This window comes from Pleuronectes platessa, chromosome 16, assembly GCF_947347685.1.
Source record: "Pleuronectes platessa chromosome 16, fPlePla1.1, whole genome shotgun sequence".
In the NCBI taxonomy this organism is placed as follows: domain Eukaryota; kingdom Metazoa; phylum Chordata; class Actinopteri; order Pleuronectiformes; family Pleuronectidae; genus Pleuronectes; species Pleuronectes platessa.
Genome location: NC_070641.1, coordinates 14,509,951 through 14,528,908, shown reverse-complemented (window position 1 = coordinate 14,528,908; position 18,958 = coordinate 14,509,951). Strand labels below are relative to the sequence as shown.

Sequence of the window (18,958 nt, the reverse complement as noted above, 5' to 3'; positions counted from 1 at the left end):
TAATTTTGTTTTTGTCTGTTTCCAAAGCTGACTTTATTGATTTTTCTAACCTGAAACACAGCCACAGTAGAACCTTCCATCGTCCTATAGATTGGTATTGATTGCCTTGAGGCTCTCTTGTCCTGTAAATATTTGCAAGACTTTATTGATCCCATTAGTGGCTGGCTGCTATTTGTGACAATGGTATGGATGGCTGCTGTTGGTAAGATTAAAGTAATGCTGAGAGGCCGGGGCCTTTCCACTGCACATTAAGGTTGTGTTCCAAACGTGCACTGTTGTATACGACCTGTCCCTGCAGCCATTATGAGGTAAATGGTCACCTATACTTGATATGTGTGGCGGGTTTCGAAAGCTTTTTATGATGTTGATATACAGGACAAGCTCACAGCCATTTCCATTAGTCGGTTTATGCATCTTTAGATCATAGCCTATATGATTCTTTGCGGTAAACCACACACGGAGGATGGCAGTGCTGTGTTTTATTGGAAGGTGTCAAGGGCCCGGCCTTGGATGTGACCCTTGGTAGCAGAAGTTGATTTCCGCATGGTGGGAAGGAAGGGAGGAGGCCACTGCATGAAAACAGCTGAAGTTTCACACTCATAATGCTCATATAGGGGCCACTGACGTATGGTGGATATAGACTGTGGGTGTTTCATCTAATCTGAGGAAGCAAGGGGCCGGGAGAGTGCTGCTTAAGAGCACAGGGGAGAGCGAGGTGGCCCACGCACTGCTGCTTTGTTAATCCACATCTCCTCAACCCCCCCGTCCTGCATATTCCACTGTTGTCTCAGGAACACAAAGACTATTTTCAGGCAGCCAATCCATGGCAGAGTGGGGGGGAAACTGCAGCCCTGCATGCCCCTAAAAGCCTTCATGACTTTTTAATCGGTGGCTCAGGGCTCTGCGTCCGGCGGTTGGAGAGTGGACCCCTCTGCCAGAGCTCCACTCCACGGAGGGATCAAATCCCCCCCGCTTGGATCTCGGGCCTGTCAAAGCAGTCAGGCATGGAGGCAGCGGATGAGTGGCATCTGAAGATGACAGAGAGAGAGAGAGAGAGAGAGAGAAAGTTGGCAGTGGAAAAGAGCTGTTTGTGGGTAGAGAGGGGTGGATGGTGGGAGGGAGCCAGGAGGGGATGTTTGTAAAGGGAGACAGAATTTATGTGAAACTGCTGAGAGAAGGAATAGCCCTGGACCAAAATAGCAATTTCTGAGGTGAGAAGGAGTTTGTACAGTTGAGTTAAGAGAAAAGTGATGTGTGTGTGTTTTGTGTGTTTGTGTGTGCGCCTTTTGTGAGTGCATGGCACGCTCAACACAACATTTGGAAGTGATGGATTGTTACAGCATACCAAACAGAGTAAGAAAGGTGGGTGGTGGATTCTACTGGAGAGCTGGAAAGGTTTTGTGATGAATAATAGTCATGAGTGAATTGGTCATTGTCAGAGCCCTCCAGAGCCTATTGAATGAGCAGGGCTAGGGTTTTACAATGAGCTTCAGCCATGAAGATCAGCCTGTTGGGTCGTAATAGATGGAAAGTGAGTTGATGGAGGCAGGAGGCACAATAGATGAGGCGAGCTCTCACCACTGGAGCAGCATTTGTCTGTGGGGAAATGGGCCACAGGAGAGACCTGTGTTCTTCCCACACACTGTGCGGAGATCAAAGAGCAGTATAGATGCATTTGATGATCACACACAAACACACACACACACACACACGCTTGGTGCTCCACAGGTACACGCACACATACAATAAGACGCGCTGCTTGTTTACTGTGCGTGCTGGCTAATGATGCCGTGTTGACCTATCGCTAATGATCCCCCTCTACTCAACTAGGAACATGATGAGCTTTGATCTGCCTGTCATTACGGGACTATGGAGTACATGCGCGCCCCTTTAATCTGATGAAGAATTCAAATATACACGGATCAACTCACCAGAGAGACACATTGACACACATTTAGAAGCGGGTACTCGCATATGAGTAATTATAAATGTGGTCTCACATGTGAAGACACAACTCAACAGCTACTGTACACAAAAAAAACATGAGTGTACAAGACTCGACCGTGCAGTCACAGTGATTTTGCACACAGACACACACACGCACACACACACACATTTGCATACATGCAGGAAAGCGCAAAACCCTCAAATCCATGACAGAGATTATACATGTCATTTACTCTCCGTGGTAAAAGAGCAGTAATAAATAAAACAGACGATTTATTAATATCCAGAGTTGTAATCCATTGCATTATATGTGTATTAAAGCACATTACTTACCATGACATGGTGAGCGTTAAAGTGCTTCTAATAAAATTCTGAAGTGCCTACAGGCATTTCAAAGCCGCGGCAGATCTCGGCGCAGCATCTCCTCAGTGTCTCACTAATGGGACTGATGTAAATATGTTCATTTGTGAATCTTCCCTCCAATTTAGCGCTGCTCATATTGTAGATGAAGATTATCCAGGGATTATGAGGCTGGATAGAAGAAAAAAAACCTGCTATTTGATGTGTATTTATGCAAGGCTTATAGATGTAATAAGGAATTAGGTCCCATCATGGGTGGAAAATTCAAACGTGAAAAAAAAGTGTCTCCCTTTGGCTCCCAGTCAGGTTGTCATTTAGTGATATTCATTTTCAAAAGTGGAAATTTAACAGACGTTTATGATGCAAATCACAGGCTATAACTCTATGTGGCGTGGAGGGATGCATTAAGCCTTCAAATCACTCATGCCGTTGCTTGGGCGCCAGTTAGATTATGATCGTTTGCACATATTTCAATGCGTGATTGCAGCCAACAGCAGTCAATACTTCCACTTTGTAGGTCCTTCCAAGCGGAGAAAGTTCAGAGAATCACCAACGTGTTTTTTTTTTTTCACATCGATGTGTTAAGAGCAGTGGTGGGAACATTTCAATAACACAGCAGAGGAAAAAAATTCGCTCTCGGAATACATTAACGTGATTGGCCGATGCTGTTCTTATTTAAATTTATGTAATTTCTAACGATAACCTCCAGGATATACCTGACATTGTGTGAAGACTAAAATTGCTGTGGTTGTAATTCCATTTTTCTTTTTTTCTTTTTTTTACATAAAGAGCTGTTGCATATGTATAAGACTGTGTCAGAAAATAGAGCTAACCTTGGTTTTTACTTTCACAAAACTTCTTTACTCTTTTCCCTATACTTTACATTCTTTTGCATATGGAACAGGCCTGTCGGGGCGGGGGTGTGGAGAGTTAAAGGTTTGAATCCAGGAGTGGGTGGGGTGGATTTCTTCCCTTTTAGCAAGATTTTTAAATCCAATTCAAATGGAACAAAGCAGGACCGCTGCCAACATCGCTGCAGCAACACCGGGAGCAATGTTAGCTTGAGTGCAAGCTTAAGAAAATAATTAGGAGAACATGATTAACCTCATATATTAGATAGCATTTTTGGCCCAGGACTCCAGGCTGCAGTTGTGCCAGTGTTATGATAGGTATTGATTAGCAAGGCGTATGGTTTTCTTGTAAGGCTGCTTGCAAGTTTTTCAGATCACAATCTTTAAAAGCAAAAATGTGGACGTGTTACATTAATCAGGAACAAAAGAGATGAAAGAAGGGAGAAGGGTGATTAAGTGGCCGATATAAAAATAAGTGGATTGTGTGACAGATTTTCCAATTTGTTATTTTTTAGTTTACTAAGAATAACATTCAAAATGTGTTGGTGTGGTCCGTCAGAATAAGGGTGTAATCATTATATTTTTCAATTCTCAAGCGTGGATTATTTTATAGCATTAGCGTAGGATCCGATTTTAACAAGTTGTGGTTCTCGCACCACAAGCATCTGTACAGGATCATGTGGTGCGAGCGCAACCATTACAATCGATATGACCATTGTGGTGTGAAGTCGTGTAAGGACCACCCAAACGCTACCATCAGCATAATGTCAGATCTGTGTCTCTGCCTGCTAGCGTAGTGCCATGTCGTCACATGGTGTACTTCAGAGGAACAGACAAAAGCAGTCGTGTCTGTGTGGGTGCCGTGGAGGTCAGAGACGTGGCCTGGTGGGATGCTGGAGAGGAGGTCGGCCGCTTTGAGGTTCTATAAAGGAAGTGGATTTTTAGGGTGATGGGGGCGGCTTTCACGCCATCAGCGAGCAGGACTTGGTGCTCCAACATGGATGATGGGAGAAAAGAGGTGGTCAGAGGGCCTCTCTGTAATGTAGTGGAGAGAGGCAGTTATGTGACAGGCTCCATTCTGTCAGCTCTCACACTCCGGAGGTCCACATTAGGAACAGGGACTCTGCTCCCGCTGGCTGCCCTGCTTACAAAGGTGATGATCCTGCAATTCTGATCCTCGCCAAATATACAGTATATTTCAAAAACGATGCGTTGACAAAAGAAGAAGGTGTCTCACTTATGCAGAATAGGTAAATAAAGCTCTGCCAACACTGATTGCTGTTCACGTCTGGGCCACAGAGGAAAGGAGGCAGACAGGCAGGCTGGCCGCGTAAATGTAATGAAGGGATATAATAATTCTTTCCTCCGTCAGCTGCTCTCTGCCATTAGTATTTACTGCCAGCCCCTGCCACTCACTGCTTGGCGCCTATGCTCTCTGCCACACCGATAAGAATCACAATCACCAGCCTCTCCGTACGCATATATTACAACGGCAGGCGGCCCCGGTACCTCGCACCTAGCAAAACATTATTAGCATGCCGCTGGTATCTCTCCAATTCAGAGATTCAAAGGGATCGGCCGCGGAGGCGGTGGGCACGGACGGGACATGGCAGTTGGAGACCATGCAATTTGCCCGATAGTATTCTGGTGTCGGTATCTAAAAAGACAACCAGTCGCAAACACACAGAGATGAGGGCATCCACGCATGCACACCCTACAGTATGAAGGAGAAAGGAGAAAAGGGAGCAGACAGGTGTTGAGGAATTTTTGATCATCCTCACCCATTACTGTATTTGCCATTATATATAATGTATATATTGTATATTACACATTATATCTGTACAGGAGAATAGAGCCTGTCTGAATTCCACAGTTACTCCCTGCTCTCTTTTGGCAGTACCCAGGGTCAGGTTATAGATAAAGGGCAAACAAACAGTACAATGTAGTGTCTACGATCTGGGACTTTCATATCTAACCCAGATGCGCCAGACAGAGAGGCACCGACTTCAACTCTCACCGACTTTAACTGTTTTGCGTATTTTATCAGTGGCAAGACGTAAGGACACAATGTGATTTAGGAATGCATATTTACACTTTACTATCCAATAGGAGGCGAACACCTACATGTAACACAGAGAGTGACAGCAATTCTAGCCATTCATGGATGTGCTGTAGGAATGGATGACGCAGGTAGAAGGAAGATGCTGTGGAGGACATTGTGAGACGTGGGGGTGACGGTTGCTGCTGTTACTCTGTTGACGTTTGTACATTGTTCCACCCTCCGGTCTCCTTGATGCATCAGGTCTCCATTATAACCGTCTGCATAAGACATCAGCTGCCGCCTGAGTTCTCCTTTCACCAGCTTCCAGAAAACGTACATAACAACAGTTTTTTTTTTTTAAACGTCAAGAGTAAAGATGATTCTCACAAGAGTATAAAAGTACAGCTCTATCTCTATGTGAATGGTGGGAAAAGGAAAGATCCAGATTCCGATTGGTGCATCAAGCAATTAAAATCCAGACCCTGTGTGATAGATACATCTTCATGGAGGATCCCTCCGAGGTCCCAGGTTGGAGAGGCATGAAGGTTTGCAGGTGCATCTGATCGTCTCCATCTCAATGCGTGTGAAGTAATGTTTCCCCACCATACCATCTACTAATTAGGCTCTAATTATCCAGCCTAGTGTAAACAATCAAGGCAGATGGCATAGCGCGCAGTATTAACTCTAATGACCCGGGGCCCCGTGGAATTCACATTTCAGCGCATTTGTTTATTTCCCTCCATTAATCTTTGCCCTACTTTCTTAAATTCACTTAGGTCTATTCCCAACCTTCTCTTGCCTTGAGAAAAAAGCTGCCCGCCTCCCATTCCCGATGCTGCTCTCATTGTTTTTGTTTTTTTCATTTGCTTTTTCTTCCCGCTTACTGTCGTTTATCTGTTTTGTGTTACTTTCTTCTTCTTTTTTTTTCACAATGTCAATTACCTCTCACAAAGATAAAGTGAAATTTTGTACCTGTTTTCTCCCTCGGCCCGCTGCCGTCTCCCTTCTCCCCTGTGAAATCCAAAAAAGGAAAGTGGGAGAGAGACGTGTATGTGATCTGGCGCGTGAAAACCTTTACTTCTTCCTCCAAATCCAAGCTGTCTGTCACATCTGGGAAATGATATTGTGACATCAATCATACACACACACACACACACACGCACACACACCTCAACGTGTGTAAAGCCTATAGATCCTTTCCCATCGTGTTCTACCCTAAGAGCTCACCAAACCTCACTTCTTGGAGAAAAGAACCCTTTCATATATCACGTCCTTAGAAAGTGAGAAATTGCCACAGCGTTTCTGAATCGAAGCAGCGATCTATTGGTTCCACAGCTTGCTGCCGCAAGACATAAATCTTATTTGAGTGCCACAAAAGTCAGACAAGAACCCCTGCTTTATCTTTGGCGCAGCTATATGACTCTCACTGGGTGATTAAAAACACAACTTTCCTACATCTAGTTTCAGTTGTTCAGATGTGGTTTCCCCACTGTTCACAGGGCAAGGCTGAGCTGACTAGAGACTCGATGCTGCAGTGGGCGTGTAATGGTGGCTGTGGGTGTGCGAGGTCTCATTAATTGACGCCGGGCCTCGCGCCTGTGCTCCTCTGCGTGCCGTGTTCTCTGCCAGGAGCTGGACTTGCTAATTAGGCTCCTGGATATCACAGACACGTCCCCCGGTGCACCATACAATATACTGCGAGTGACTCAGAAACAGAGGGCTAAAGAGAAGGAGCGAGCGGGGCGAAGGGATTGATGGAGACTAGGAGGAGCGATGCAGAGACCGGAAAAGATGGAGATACCGCTCGGCAGAAAGCTCAGAAGGATGGGATGTGGAGGGGGAAAGTGTGAGAGAGACACATGACAACTGATGAAAGGGCAAAGGGGAGAGAGAGTATGACAACTATTGAGTGGAGAGAGTGCCGCAACAGAGAGGAAACTGTTGTTGTGGTCGGGGAAAGAGAAAAGAGAAAACTTAGGACGGGAGGAGAACAAATGTGAGTGAACCAAATAGAGAAAGATAGTTTGAGACAGGCAGAGCAGAGAGGTAGAGGGAGGCACTCACAGGAGGAGAGGGAGGGATTCCAAACAGAGATGGTGTGTGTGTGTGTGTGTCGGGGTATGTGTGCGACTGTGAATTTGTCTGCGCTGCCCGCTGGAGTTTGTGTCCAGATAATTCAATCTACTGCCCATTGACTGGCCTCCCGCTCTGTCTTCGCTCCTAATTAAATCTCCATTTGTTGGTTGGATGCTACTGCTTCTAATTGCGTTGCCCTAGCATCAGATAGACACACGGCGGGCACACCTAAACACACACAAACACACGTGCGCGCACACAAAGGCCCCCTGCAGCAATTGGGATCACAAGAACGTCACCGCGGTACATTACACCTCAATTAATCACATCAATTACACATCAATTACACATCAATTAACCCGTGACAATCCACTAAACACAGCTGGGATGCCGGCGGTACCTCATCTGGAGCAACCTGAGGATTTTTCCCCGCGACATCAAAGCAGATGCATCATCATTTTTGACAGCTTTACATGGGAGTCCATATTACTATTTCCTCTCTCCCTCTGAGCAGTGAGCATGACTGTATGACTCCGTGCGCTTTTAGAAGCATGTCACATGGGCCATGAAGTCTATATTGTCACACTGTAGATATGGAGGGATCTGATAAAGGGCAAAGTCCCACTGGATGCTGGACGAGCATGATTTAGAGGCTGTAAATACGAGAGGGAGGTGTGTGGGGGGGGGGGGGGGGGGGGGCATCGTGGAGTGATGGACTGGCGCTCACCTGCAGCATGCAGATGCTGCACGGGCAATTTCTTGAAATGAATGTGGATTAGATGGAGGCTCTCCATCTCCCCGGCCTGTCTTCCAGTCCTGGGCTACTTGTTTGGCTTCTGCCGTAATGGGTCGCTTCACCTTGCTGCCTGGTGTTGGAGGACAGCCCCCCTCTCTCTTTCCTTTTTTCTTTCTCCACCTCTCAGTCCCTCACCTCACCCTGCCTCCACATCACTTCTCCATCTCTCTTTGTTCTCAGGATCAGCCCCTGCATTTCTCCCGCCATCTGCTTCACTGTAACTGCTCCTCTGTCTCCTCTCATTCAGTCTCTTTCTTAATCCCTCCTTTCGGGTCCACCTGCTTTCTGACTCGCCTAAATGGTAGAGCGTAAGTCGGCGAGGTGCCTGTTGTCAGGGTGACAGCATCTTGTGACAGAGTGATAGATCGTAGTGACCTTCAGCACGGACCGTTTTCACGAGGGAGGGCTGTGAATATTTGTTGGTGTTTGTGTGCTTGTTTTATGTATTTGTTCAAAGATCCTTGTGTCATGGCTCAAACATCCTCATCTCAGCTTGCAACGCAACAAACGGGTTGTAAAGGGTAACCTAGCATGTGTGTGGCTGAGTGTGTTTGCTTGTTATGCATGTGTGCGTCCCTATGGGAGGTGTTTCATCAGCTTTAAAGAGGCTTTTACCCCCCCTTCACCAGCCTCCCCCCCAACACACACCCTTTTATAACACATTACTAGGCCAAGGTCACTGCCATGACTGTTGCATAACCCCCATAAAAGAGGCTAACCATAACCCATCTCACATGTTAAAGTCCAATTGAAGAGGCTAAATGACAGCTCTAAATTTCCCTGGATGACAGGATGCACCGGGAGGTGAAGTGGAGGTGGTCGATGAAGCAGGGAAGTTATGTGCATATGTGCGCGCACGTGTGTCTAGGGAGAGAAAGAGTGCTGGAGCAAATGGATAGATAGCAAGGTTAGAGTGAGTGATAATGGGGATAGAGTGGGAGCGGATAACAAGAGAGAGGACCTCCAAATGTATCAGAAGCCAGGGTCTCCCCTTTATCACTGGATATCAGTTGAATCGAGTGCCAGCGAGGATGTGCTGCATTGTCTCTAACGCAGGAGTCTGAGGATTAAAAGGGGGGGTGGGGGGGGGGGGCTGCAAGAGCTCCCTGCTGCTGGAGTCAAGCAGAGGTAAGGAGGTGCAGCACAGAATAAGTAAGAAAGAGGAATATGTGACAAAAGTCGAGTGCGAACGCTGTCTGTGTGGTTGCCTGCCAGCATGGATGCAATGGGGAGCACAATGGGCCTTGGTTTACAAAGCTGCCCCAGTGCCTGTGGTCTTTGTCTCGAAACCATTAGAATTCTGTGTATGCAGCAGGGGACCCGGTTGGAGCCATGCCACCATTCAACCTCAGCTGTCAGGTTAGAATAAGGTGTTTTTATATCTGCGGTGAATGAGCTGTGGTGGTGCAGGCCGGCTGCTGGGGACAGCTGCTCCGCACAGCAGTCACATTAAAGCCCACCTGGTCTTCCCATGCCAGCTTTCGGTCTTCCCTAGATCAGGTGACCTGCTTCGGTTCACTTTTATTTCCGCCCGTGGTGCTGCAGAAAGCCCTGGTCCAGAAGGACTGGCCTCTAGCTCTCCATCTGGATTTGAAGCCTGCGGCAGGCAATGCCACGCGACTGCCAAACGCACCGTTGCTCCTTCTTTCATTACTGGCATGGAAGAAGAGACTGTTCCTCTTGGCCAATGCTGTTTGTTTTCTCCCCCTCCCTCCCATGCTGGTATCTTCAATAAAAAACAACACATTCTACCTTGACACTGTGCAGCCACGCAGTTCCAGGTAGAGACAAATGTTTCCTGTTGAGTCCATAGCCCCATTTTTGTACGGGACTTCTTTGATTTTGCTTCGTCGGGCATGTCTAAACATGCGTGTGTGTAATATGTTCCACAAAGACACAGTGATAGGAGGCAATGAAACATGAGACAAACCATGAATCAGATCAGCACCGGTAATACTGAGCCTTAGCAACAGCAGCACACTCGTTCACGGTGTGTCATCACAACTACTCATTCTGTACAAATTAAGTGAGCATTAATACCGTATGAACATAGATGTAATATTTCCCTGCAAAAAAATAGACAAGGATGTTCCCACCTTGACCTTTATGCATGTGCAGACACATTAATCGTATTCATTTGCAGTGGCTGACGCACACACACAAAGAAATTGTTCGAAAGATTCAAATGATTGAGCCACCCCCACCACACATTGTGTATATGCAGTGCTTGGCGTTAAAAGGAAGTAGATTGAGAGTCACACAGGCGGTTTCTCTACAAAATGTGTTCTAGAGTCGAGTATGCAAAGAAATTGGTGCCATCTTCCTGCAGCAGCATCAGACTTCTTTGCGGTCAGTGGTCATTGAACTTCTCCCCTGGTCTTGAGGAATTGCAAGTCAGTCCTGCCTCTGTTAATGAAAACACACACTCCTGCCTGAATGTGAAATTGGCTACAAGTGGCGCACGCAGCCAGAGCTCAGGGATTCATAATCAGGCCTCGACTGAGCTGGCACCGTGAAGCAAATGCGAAAACCCACGAGCAGCAGGTATCCAGAGGGGTGATTAAAGCGCGCCTCAATTCCCTGTACCACGATAACGCAGTGGTAACTCGGTGTTATACATATTCCTTCTCTCAAACGCTAAGTCAGGATTTGGCATGCGGTGGTCCCTCATGGCCGCTTGTTGATGTGGCCACATTTCTGAGTGCACGGATCCACCGAGCCCCCGCACACGCTGGAAGTGGTTAGGTGTTGCCTATGTGAATTTGTGCAGGCATAAGTGAATGCCTTGGGACCGAGTGTGTGTGTGTATGTGTGTGTGTACGTGTGCGTTTTTGAGGTATGACCGCATTTTCTCGTGGATGGAATTACAGCGAAGCCACTACTCCGCTACCGCTATAGCGCCTTGGGAAAATATGGATGGCTCCTCCATTTGGGCTCAGGCAGGGATCAGTTTCCGAGGGCCTGTTAGGTTTGACAGACCGTGTTTGTTTTGGAGAAGTTCACGCGAGGATGGTAGAAAGAACAGATTAGCCAGCGAGTGGGGTATTATTGTTACCAAAGGGGAAACATCCAAGAGGCTGGTTTTGGAAACAGAAAGCGATGAGATGGCTGGTTTGTTTGCCTCCTTTTTATGAGTTGTGTGTTTGTGGGTGACAGGAAGCTGCAGCTTTTCGGGAGGGGTTTTGTGCGTGCTCGCGTGGTGCATGTGTCTTGTTATCTGTGGCTGTGCGTGTCTATACGGAGTGCGCGGATGATATGTGAGATTTATAGTCATTCCTTTATTTGCAGTTTCAATCGGTTTCTGTTTTCTTCATCCCCCCCACCTTCCCCGCTCGGCCAGGCCGCCCTTCTATTCGCCCACTTCCACCACACCATCTTCTGGATTTACAACCATAAATCTTTGGGTGGGAACTTGCGTAGGGTTGTGGAGATTGCATGCCCGCGCGACAGAGAGAGGGAGGCTCCAGTAATCAGCCATGAGAGTGAGTCAGTGGTGCGGTGGAGCTACAACCAGGCCTGCTCCGGGCCTTGGCGGCTTACTGCAACTATTAATACAGACTTTAATTAGCCCGCCACTAACACGGGGCACAATCGGCTCAGCGTCGCCCATGGCTGGCGAGGCAGACAGATCAATAGGTCTGATCATGCCTTTTTCATCAGCTCAAATGAAAGCACTTTGTCTCTGAGCTCGGGCCTGGACCTTGTGTATCACCTTAAAGGCTTTCCTTGGCTGCGCTGGCTCTGTGCAGCGTTGCGGATGGGGCCTGTATAATCTGGCTGCATTAGGGAACTATAAAGATAAATGAAGGGAGGCACAGAGCATAACTCATCCTGTCAGAAAAGGAGGTTTAAGGCTGGAAGACTTTGTGTTTTCTGAAGCAGCCCCTGCCACCCCCACCCCCCATGGCTTCCTAGTTTCTCACTCTCTCATCTTCCTATTTGCTTGCACTCTTTTCTGTTTGTGTGTGTGTGCGTGTGTTTACAATCTTGTATTTTTCTCCCCATGCTTTCTGTCTATCACCCCCTCTCCCCCTCCATCCGCCTCCCTTTCTCTCCCCCATCCTCTCTCACTGATCTAGAGGTAGGGAAGTGTTCGTTCACACTTCTTCTGCTGCACAAATTGCTCCTCTACCTCTTTGCCAGCACATTTCAATTTGAAATAAAGGAGTAAGCTGCTTTTGCAGTAACAACTTATGCCTTGTGCTTTTTGGCAGGCTTTTCTGTTGACCTTCAAGTTCCCAATCAGTGCAGAAGAAAAATGAAAATAGCTTGTTCGGAGTCCTCATTTCCTGTGAATTGCGGGAATTGTGTTGTGTGTCGGCTCACAGTGGTTACTGAATCACTTCCTTTTTACCAGTTAACCCCTCTCACTCATTTCCCTGTCTTTCTTTCTTGCTTCCCCTTCTCAGTAGATGACGTCCCACCTTATTTCAAGATGGAGCCTCCTCAGAAACAGGTTCACCTAGAGGGGAACCGCCTGGTCCTGACCTGCATGGCGGAGGGCAGCTGGCCCCTGGAATTCAAATGGATCTATAATGGGTCTGAACTCACTCGTTTCTCCTTGGAATACAGGTAAACAACGAAACCCTGCCCACCAGAGATGATTCTATTAGTTTTTTTTGTTGTATAATTCTTCAACTATAATTAGCTTACTACATAAGGACATTTTAGCGGAATTTAATTGTACCTAATAGCTCAATTGTTTATTTGTATTCATATTACAGGCTCATTTTTATGGATTTATTCAGGACTGATTTGGCTGCACGTCTCCCTGAAGACGTAACATCTTGTGTTCAGGGGATTGTCAGATTTATTCCTATTTGAAACTCACACGGCATTTAACATTCATAGATGGTGTAGGCAGATACTCGGGGCTACTTTCCCTCTGTTAGCATTAAGATGCTGTTTCACAATTTGTATTGCCTCAGCTTGTAAACACAGTGCTTCAGAATTCTGATAAAAGCGCTGAATGTGATCATCAGAAATCTCGAGCCTGTGCTAACAAGGTCTTTGTCTGTGTGCGTGTGAATGTGTGTTTGTGTGTGTATGTGCATATATGCATCAGTTTTCTCTGCCCATTCGTATATATGTACTCTAAGCCTGAAAGTCTGATGTGTCCTCCGAGGGCTGTTCATCTGTTCATACCTGACATGCATCTTGGTCGATCCAATCACAAGTGGACTGCTCCAAGGCCTTAATGCGTCTCTGTATGTGTTTAGAATCGACACTTATGATTAGATCTTACCTTCCCGCTCTGTATGCAAATAAACATGCATGTCCCACACTCTCTGTGGCTCTTCTGCTAGAAATTAAAAGAGCAGGGAATGCAAAACACTTCAGACCAGTTCTAGTCCTTGTCAGGTTCAAGGCAACCCAAAGCACCATTGGTATTCTATAGGCTTTTCAAATTGTTCAGACGTCATGTATAAAGCCGGCTCACCAGATTTGTTCAGCTTGTGTTTGTTAATAAGTGCAGCTGCTTACACAGAGGGAGGAGGTGGTCTTTCGTTGGGGCCCAGAACACATCCACATACACCCTATGACAGTTTAGGTCTAGGTGGGTGGAACTAAAGAGCTTGGAAAATAACAACTCAAAACTCACAGACACAATTTAGCTGGAGATTCCAGAATGCTTGTAGTTTATTGATAACACAGTCTCCAACCTCACCAAGCCTGGTTGCACGGTGACTTTTCTATCATACATGAACCAAACAGAGGCCACATGTCACCTAGACAGTCAGTCATAAGTCGGGGGCGAGAGGAAGAGTCTAGTATTGCATTAGTCATTGCCGGCTACCCAACTAACTCACGGTCCGGACCCATAGAGATGGTCTCAGTCTGGATCAAATGAATCATAGTTTGGTTTGTGTGCAGTTGAAAATATTTTTAGGGGATAGTTTGGACCTTCGGACCAATTGCAGGAAGTCAGCAGACAGCAGTGCACAACAGAAGAAGAAGAAGTACAAGCAGCCGGAAGGATTGCTTGTAGTTTTTGCTTCAGACTTCACGTTAAGTATTTTCATTTTTTCAGTGAAATTAGTACTAACGAGATCAAATTTAATAATTTTAAGGGGAAAATGGACCTTAGTCCGGACCAGACTTTCAGTTGTGAAAACTCCCTCAATGTCAGGAATGAACAGGGACAGTCCATCTCAGGTGGCATTGCCTGATTGCAACCATTGGTGATACCTCCCCTCACACCTTCATTCCCCCTGTCTTCTTCTTCTTCTTCTTCTTCTTCTTCTTCTTCTTCTTCTTCTTCTTCTTCTTCTTCTTCTTCTTCTTCTTCTATCTTCAGCATTTGGCTGTGCTCTCACGTGGCTTAGTCTCTGGGTCTGCCTCGCAGGCCAGCCCACTGCTTGTTATTCTTCACCAGCCCTGATCAAAGAGGAGAACTGGAATCCATTTAATCAGACCCCCCCCCCTTCCCCCAGAACCCCACCACCACCACCATCACTCCTCCCCACTCAGCCCCCAACACTACACACTCACACACACTCTCACATACCCCGAAATTGCAGCGCAGAGGGAACACGGCAGGGGCAGACTCCACACTCCTAAGTGGCTGTAGCAAACCAATTAAAGGGGGCTCAGCTCTGGGGTTATCTCGCTTGCATTTCACACGCACCATTTAACATGAATGCACGTCAGGGGAGAGATGTAGCTATGACTGCCGAGGACCAACGTGTGAGAGGTGCTCATATGATTTGATTCAACTCGGTGAAGACACACAACAACAATGGGGTTTTGTAAGTCCTGCCAATCAGGGACTCCATTTTCTGTCTCCAAATTACCTTTTTTTTTAGTTCACTGCGTACTTTCCAGTGTGACAGCAGCAGCAAATTATACAGTTTTACTCCTAATTTAGAGCATTTATGTCTCCTAGCTAAGTGCAATGCCATTTAAGATGTTGTTCAGGTGCCCGGTGAAACATTTCGATTCTTTCACCATCTGGAGCGTGGAGGGACGACAGCGACAAGATGACGAATGTCACCGTCCTTCGTGCTCATGATGACTAATGGATCTTTGTGTTGTTTGTGCCCATCAGGTACCTGATGCCCTCGCTGGACCGATCGCACGCCGGCCACTACCGCTGCATTGTGAGAAACCGAGTGGGCGCAATAATGCAGTGCACCACGGAAGTGCAGGTTGCCTGTAAGTGGTGGTTTCTTTCCTTACATCCGGAAGGCGAGGGGAGAACACTGTCTTTGTGAAATGCTTGTCATGCCCAGTATGTGGATGAGTCACTCTGAATAAAAGAGGTCAGGTTGTTTTTTTCTAAATGGTACATTGCTTGGTAATAATGGCGATAGTTCTTTTGTCGTCTTCTGTGTTCGTCTTGTTTTCTCCTCGACCATACATTTTTAATTTTAACTCACTTTCTTTGTCTCTCTCTCTCTCTCTCTCTCTCTCTCTCTCTCTCTCTCTCTCTCTCTCTAGATATGGGTGGTTTTGTTGAGGCTGAGAGGTCTCAGACGGTTTCCCAGGGTGAGGGGGCTCTCATCCACGTGCCGCAGATTCACAGCTTCCCCAAGCCACAGATCACCTGGTTCAGAGACGGGCGTAAGATTCCCTCCAGCAGCCGCATGTAAGTCCCCCTTCACCTCGGCTCGGTCTGTTTGGCTCGAGCGGCGAGTGACTCCGGTGTTTCTGCGCGGCAGCCGAGCATGTGCTCTCTTATATGAGCCGCTGAAGCAGAAAATCTTGCACTTCACAGAGTTCTAAGAAGTTCAATACTGCTCACAGATTTTCTCCAATACCCCCCCTCCCACACACACACACTCACACACACACCATGAGGGAAGTTGAGCAGAATAGCTGATGATCCGATGTTGGGCGCCAGCCCTATGTTCCTCATTGAATCACCTCTCAGTGATAAAGCGGGTTATTATATCGGCCCTATTGACTTTGCAGGCAGAATGATTGAAGGGTAGAGCTAAGGCAGGCAGCAGGGGAACCAATTAGACAAAATTGGACAAAAGGCCTCAATTGATGATATGTTTGACTGACAGCATTCACCCCTGCGTGGATTTGTGTGTGAGAGGGTGTGTGTGCGCTCTTGGAAGGAAGCTGCGTGAGGCCGTTGATACATGATGGGAGCTCTGTGGGGTGTAACTGTATTTCAGTAAAGGCCGTGCTCCGAATCTCAGTGTGCGTGCGATTGCTTTTTCTTTTTTTTCCTTCATTGGATTCATGCTTGCTCAGATATGCAAGTTTCCTGAAGAGATGCTGTGAAGGAAATCACCTGAGATTAATTGCACCAGGCCGACAAATAAAGGGAGGCAGTCCACACCTCCTCAGAAACCACCTCCCCATTTATTATTCAGCAGCGAGCTCTACGTTGTAGCTGACATGAAGACTTCTAGCCTGACTTGCCGTGCTCTTGCTTGAAGAACAGATTGGTGCATGTCTTCTTTTGCCTGCAGGGCTCCCGAAGCCCGGTACAAGCACTGAAGGAAGCTGCAAGGGGAAAAAATCTCAACCCCTGTCAATGAGTGTTGGACCGATTCTAGACGCTGGTTACTATGCAGCATGTTTCCTATCCGAAATGAGGCGCTGAGGGTTCGCTCTCGGAGAATGGAGAGGCATTGACAGGACACTCAAAGCGCTTGTTTGCTCACTTTGTGTCACGCTGCACTGATATCTGCTGCCGTGTGCGTATTATTGCTGTTTGCGTGTTTGTATTAAGTGTCTTTTGATTTGACTCCTAATTGTGCAGGAGAGTGTCTGTATATCCTGCGCCCCATCAGACAGATGCTGGCAGATACAAAAAGCCTAATCTGGCAGCATGTTTAGCGTCGGCTCTCTTTTAATGGGCCCCTCTCAAACGTTCAAGACCATCAGCCGACCAGCGTTCAGCAGAGGCTCAAGGCTGCTGAGCCAGTGCAAATAAGAGAAAGCATTTCATAGTGATAGCTGCAAATTTGTAACTAATTGCTCGCTTCTGAAAACATGTGTTTTTCCACATTTTGTCTTATCTTAATAGTTACCATAAAGGCCATTAAGGTGCAGGAATCTATTGCAAGCGGACGAGACGTCACAGTTCTAAAATATAGACTTTATATAAAGATCGATGACGCTTCTCCCACTGTTCAGAAATTAAGCTGAAATATCCTCATTAGCATCGAGGGGTGGAGCTGTGGATATACAAGCTCGACCAATCAGTTGTCAGTCTCAGCTTTAAGCCATGATGTTTCATCCCAATTTAATAACTAATTAAACTAAATTCACCCTAAACATTAGCACTCATACATACCACTGTGATGAGAACTACCCCAAACTACGGAAACCGTCTTTGATCAAATTTTACTTGATTTGTACTTTTTTGGTTTGGTCCATGTCCCATCTATTAACATGGCTGAGGCTGGATTTAAGACCTTTAATGCAGCCAGCCACCAGGTGGAGCTGTAATGTAATCCATCTTTACATACAGTCAATATCTACCACAACACTCGGCTGATTCAACAATAATGAGTTTGAGGGGTTAATTAAGTGAAACTATATATGTTTTTCTTACCCTTTTAGCATCCGACAAATATATTTAAAATATGTAGATATGTGTTGCACCATGTTGTCGTAGGACCAGTTTACTTATCTTCATATACTGGGACTTCAGAGGGTGTACGCAGGCAGCTGGATTGCTTGTGCTTCTTGTTTGTGTTTTTGTCAATAAGAAAGAAGAAGATACCGTGACCTGGATGACTGAGAATCCTCACAGATATGAACCGAAACTCTTTTCCCAAAAAAAAGTCAAATGAGCTCCCGTGCTCAGGCACTCAGGCTGGCCTGTGGTATCTCACCAGAGCAGCCTAACCTATCGTAGCCCCCGGAGTTTACACTGTAATTAAAATGGCTGTGAACTCGTCGTTCTCCTCCTGTACTGCGGGAACAGTCGGTGCACAACAGCGAGATAAATCCTCAACTATTCCTTCAAGACAATGTGGTACCTTGTAGATGGAAGTGCTCATAAAAAATGTTTTTGTGTGCTTCGTTCCAGACATAATTTATGAGTGCGTGCGTGTGTGTCTGTGTGTCCATGGTTTACCCTCCGGATTTATTGACTGTGAGAAACAACTACGCACCGTTTAATGACACGAGAGTGTCTGCGTGCTTGTTAGTGAATGTATGTGTGTGCACGATGGAGTGTGTGTGTAGTAGGTGTATGGGGACAAATGTTTTGAAAGCACAGCAGTTGACGGGGGATGTCCGTTTAATTGGGAGGCCAATGTGTGCCCCCCCCACACCTAGTTTGATTTAACTACATTCAACACAACTTTAAGCTGTTTTTGTCCTGATTAGGGGAAAGTTGAGTTTAAGTCAGCTTCATGAGAATAACGTCAATGAACATCAATGCTGGGTCCCAAAAATGTATGCTTAACTAATGCGTGCATGTGTGGGTGTGTGTTTATGTGTGGGTGTGTGTCTGTGGCTGTGAATATGTGTTCAGTGCCATCACGTTGGACAACACACTGGTCATCCTGTCCACGGTCGCCCCTGATGCTGGACGCTACTACGCCCAGGCGGTTAATGACAAGAATGGCGAGAACAAAACCAGTCTGCCCATCACACTCACAGTGGAGAGTAAGTAAACACACACACACACACACACACCTACACACACATTCACACACACACACAGGACGCGGCACATTGTTTGTGTCAGATTGCGTTAAAAGGTTTTTCCACATGAAAATGTTGTTAGAAGGAAAAAGAAAAGAATTCCTCATAATTATTTTTAGCTCAAGGCCTCAGCGCTCAGTCGACTCAACAGGTTGGTCAAGCATCAGACAGCAGACACAGGGATAGCGCCCTCCACTGGCCGGTCTCCTCTTTCTTTCCACCTGTCTCTGCAGACTTAATCATACACATTACCTGCAGCACAACAGC

General features: G+C 46.5%; 1 protein-coding gene across 1 annotated transcript in view; it reads left to right on the top strand.

Annotated features, from left to right (window-relative positions):
• sdk2a (sidekick cell adhesion molecule 2a) overlaps nt 1-18,958 on the top strand; it is an 86,542-nt gene that overhangs the window by 32,926 nt on the left and 34,658 nt on the right. Inside the window, exons 2-5 of the mRNA XM_053444401.1 lie at nt 12,481-12,643; nt 15,120-15,226; nt 15,512-15,659; nt 18,519-18,652. Coding sequence (XP_053300376.1) covers nt 12,481-12,643; nt 15,120-15,226; nt 15,512-15,659; nt 18,519-18,652 — 552 coding nt within the window. The remainder of the gene's footprint in view (nt 1-12,480; nt 12,644-15,119; nt 15,227-15,511; nt 15,660-18,518; nt 18,653-18,958) is intronic.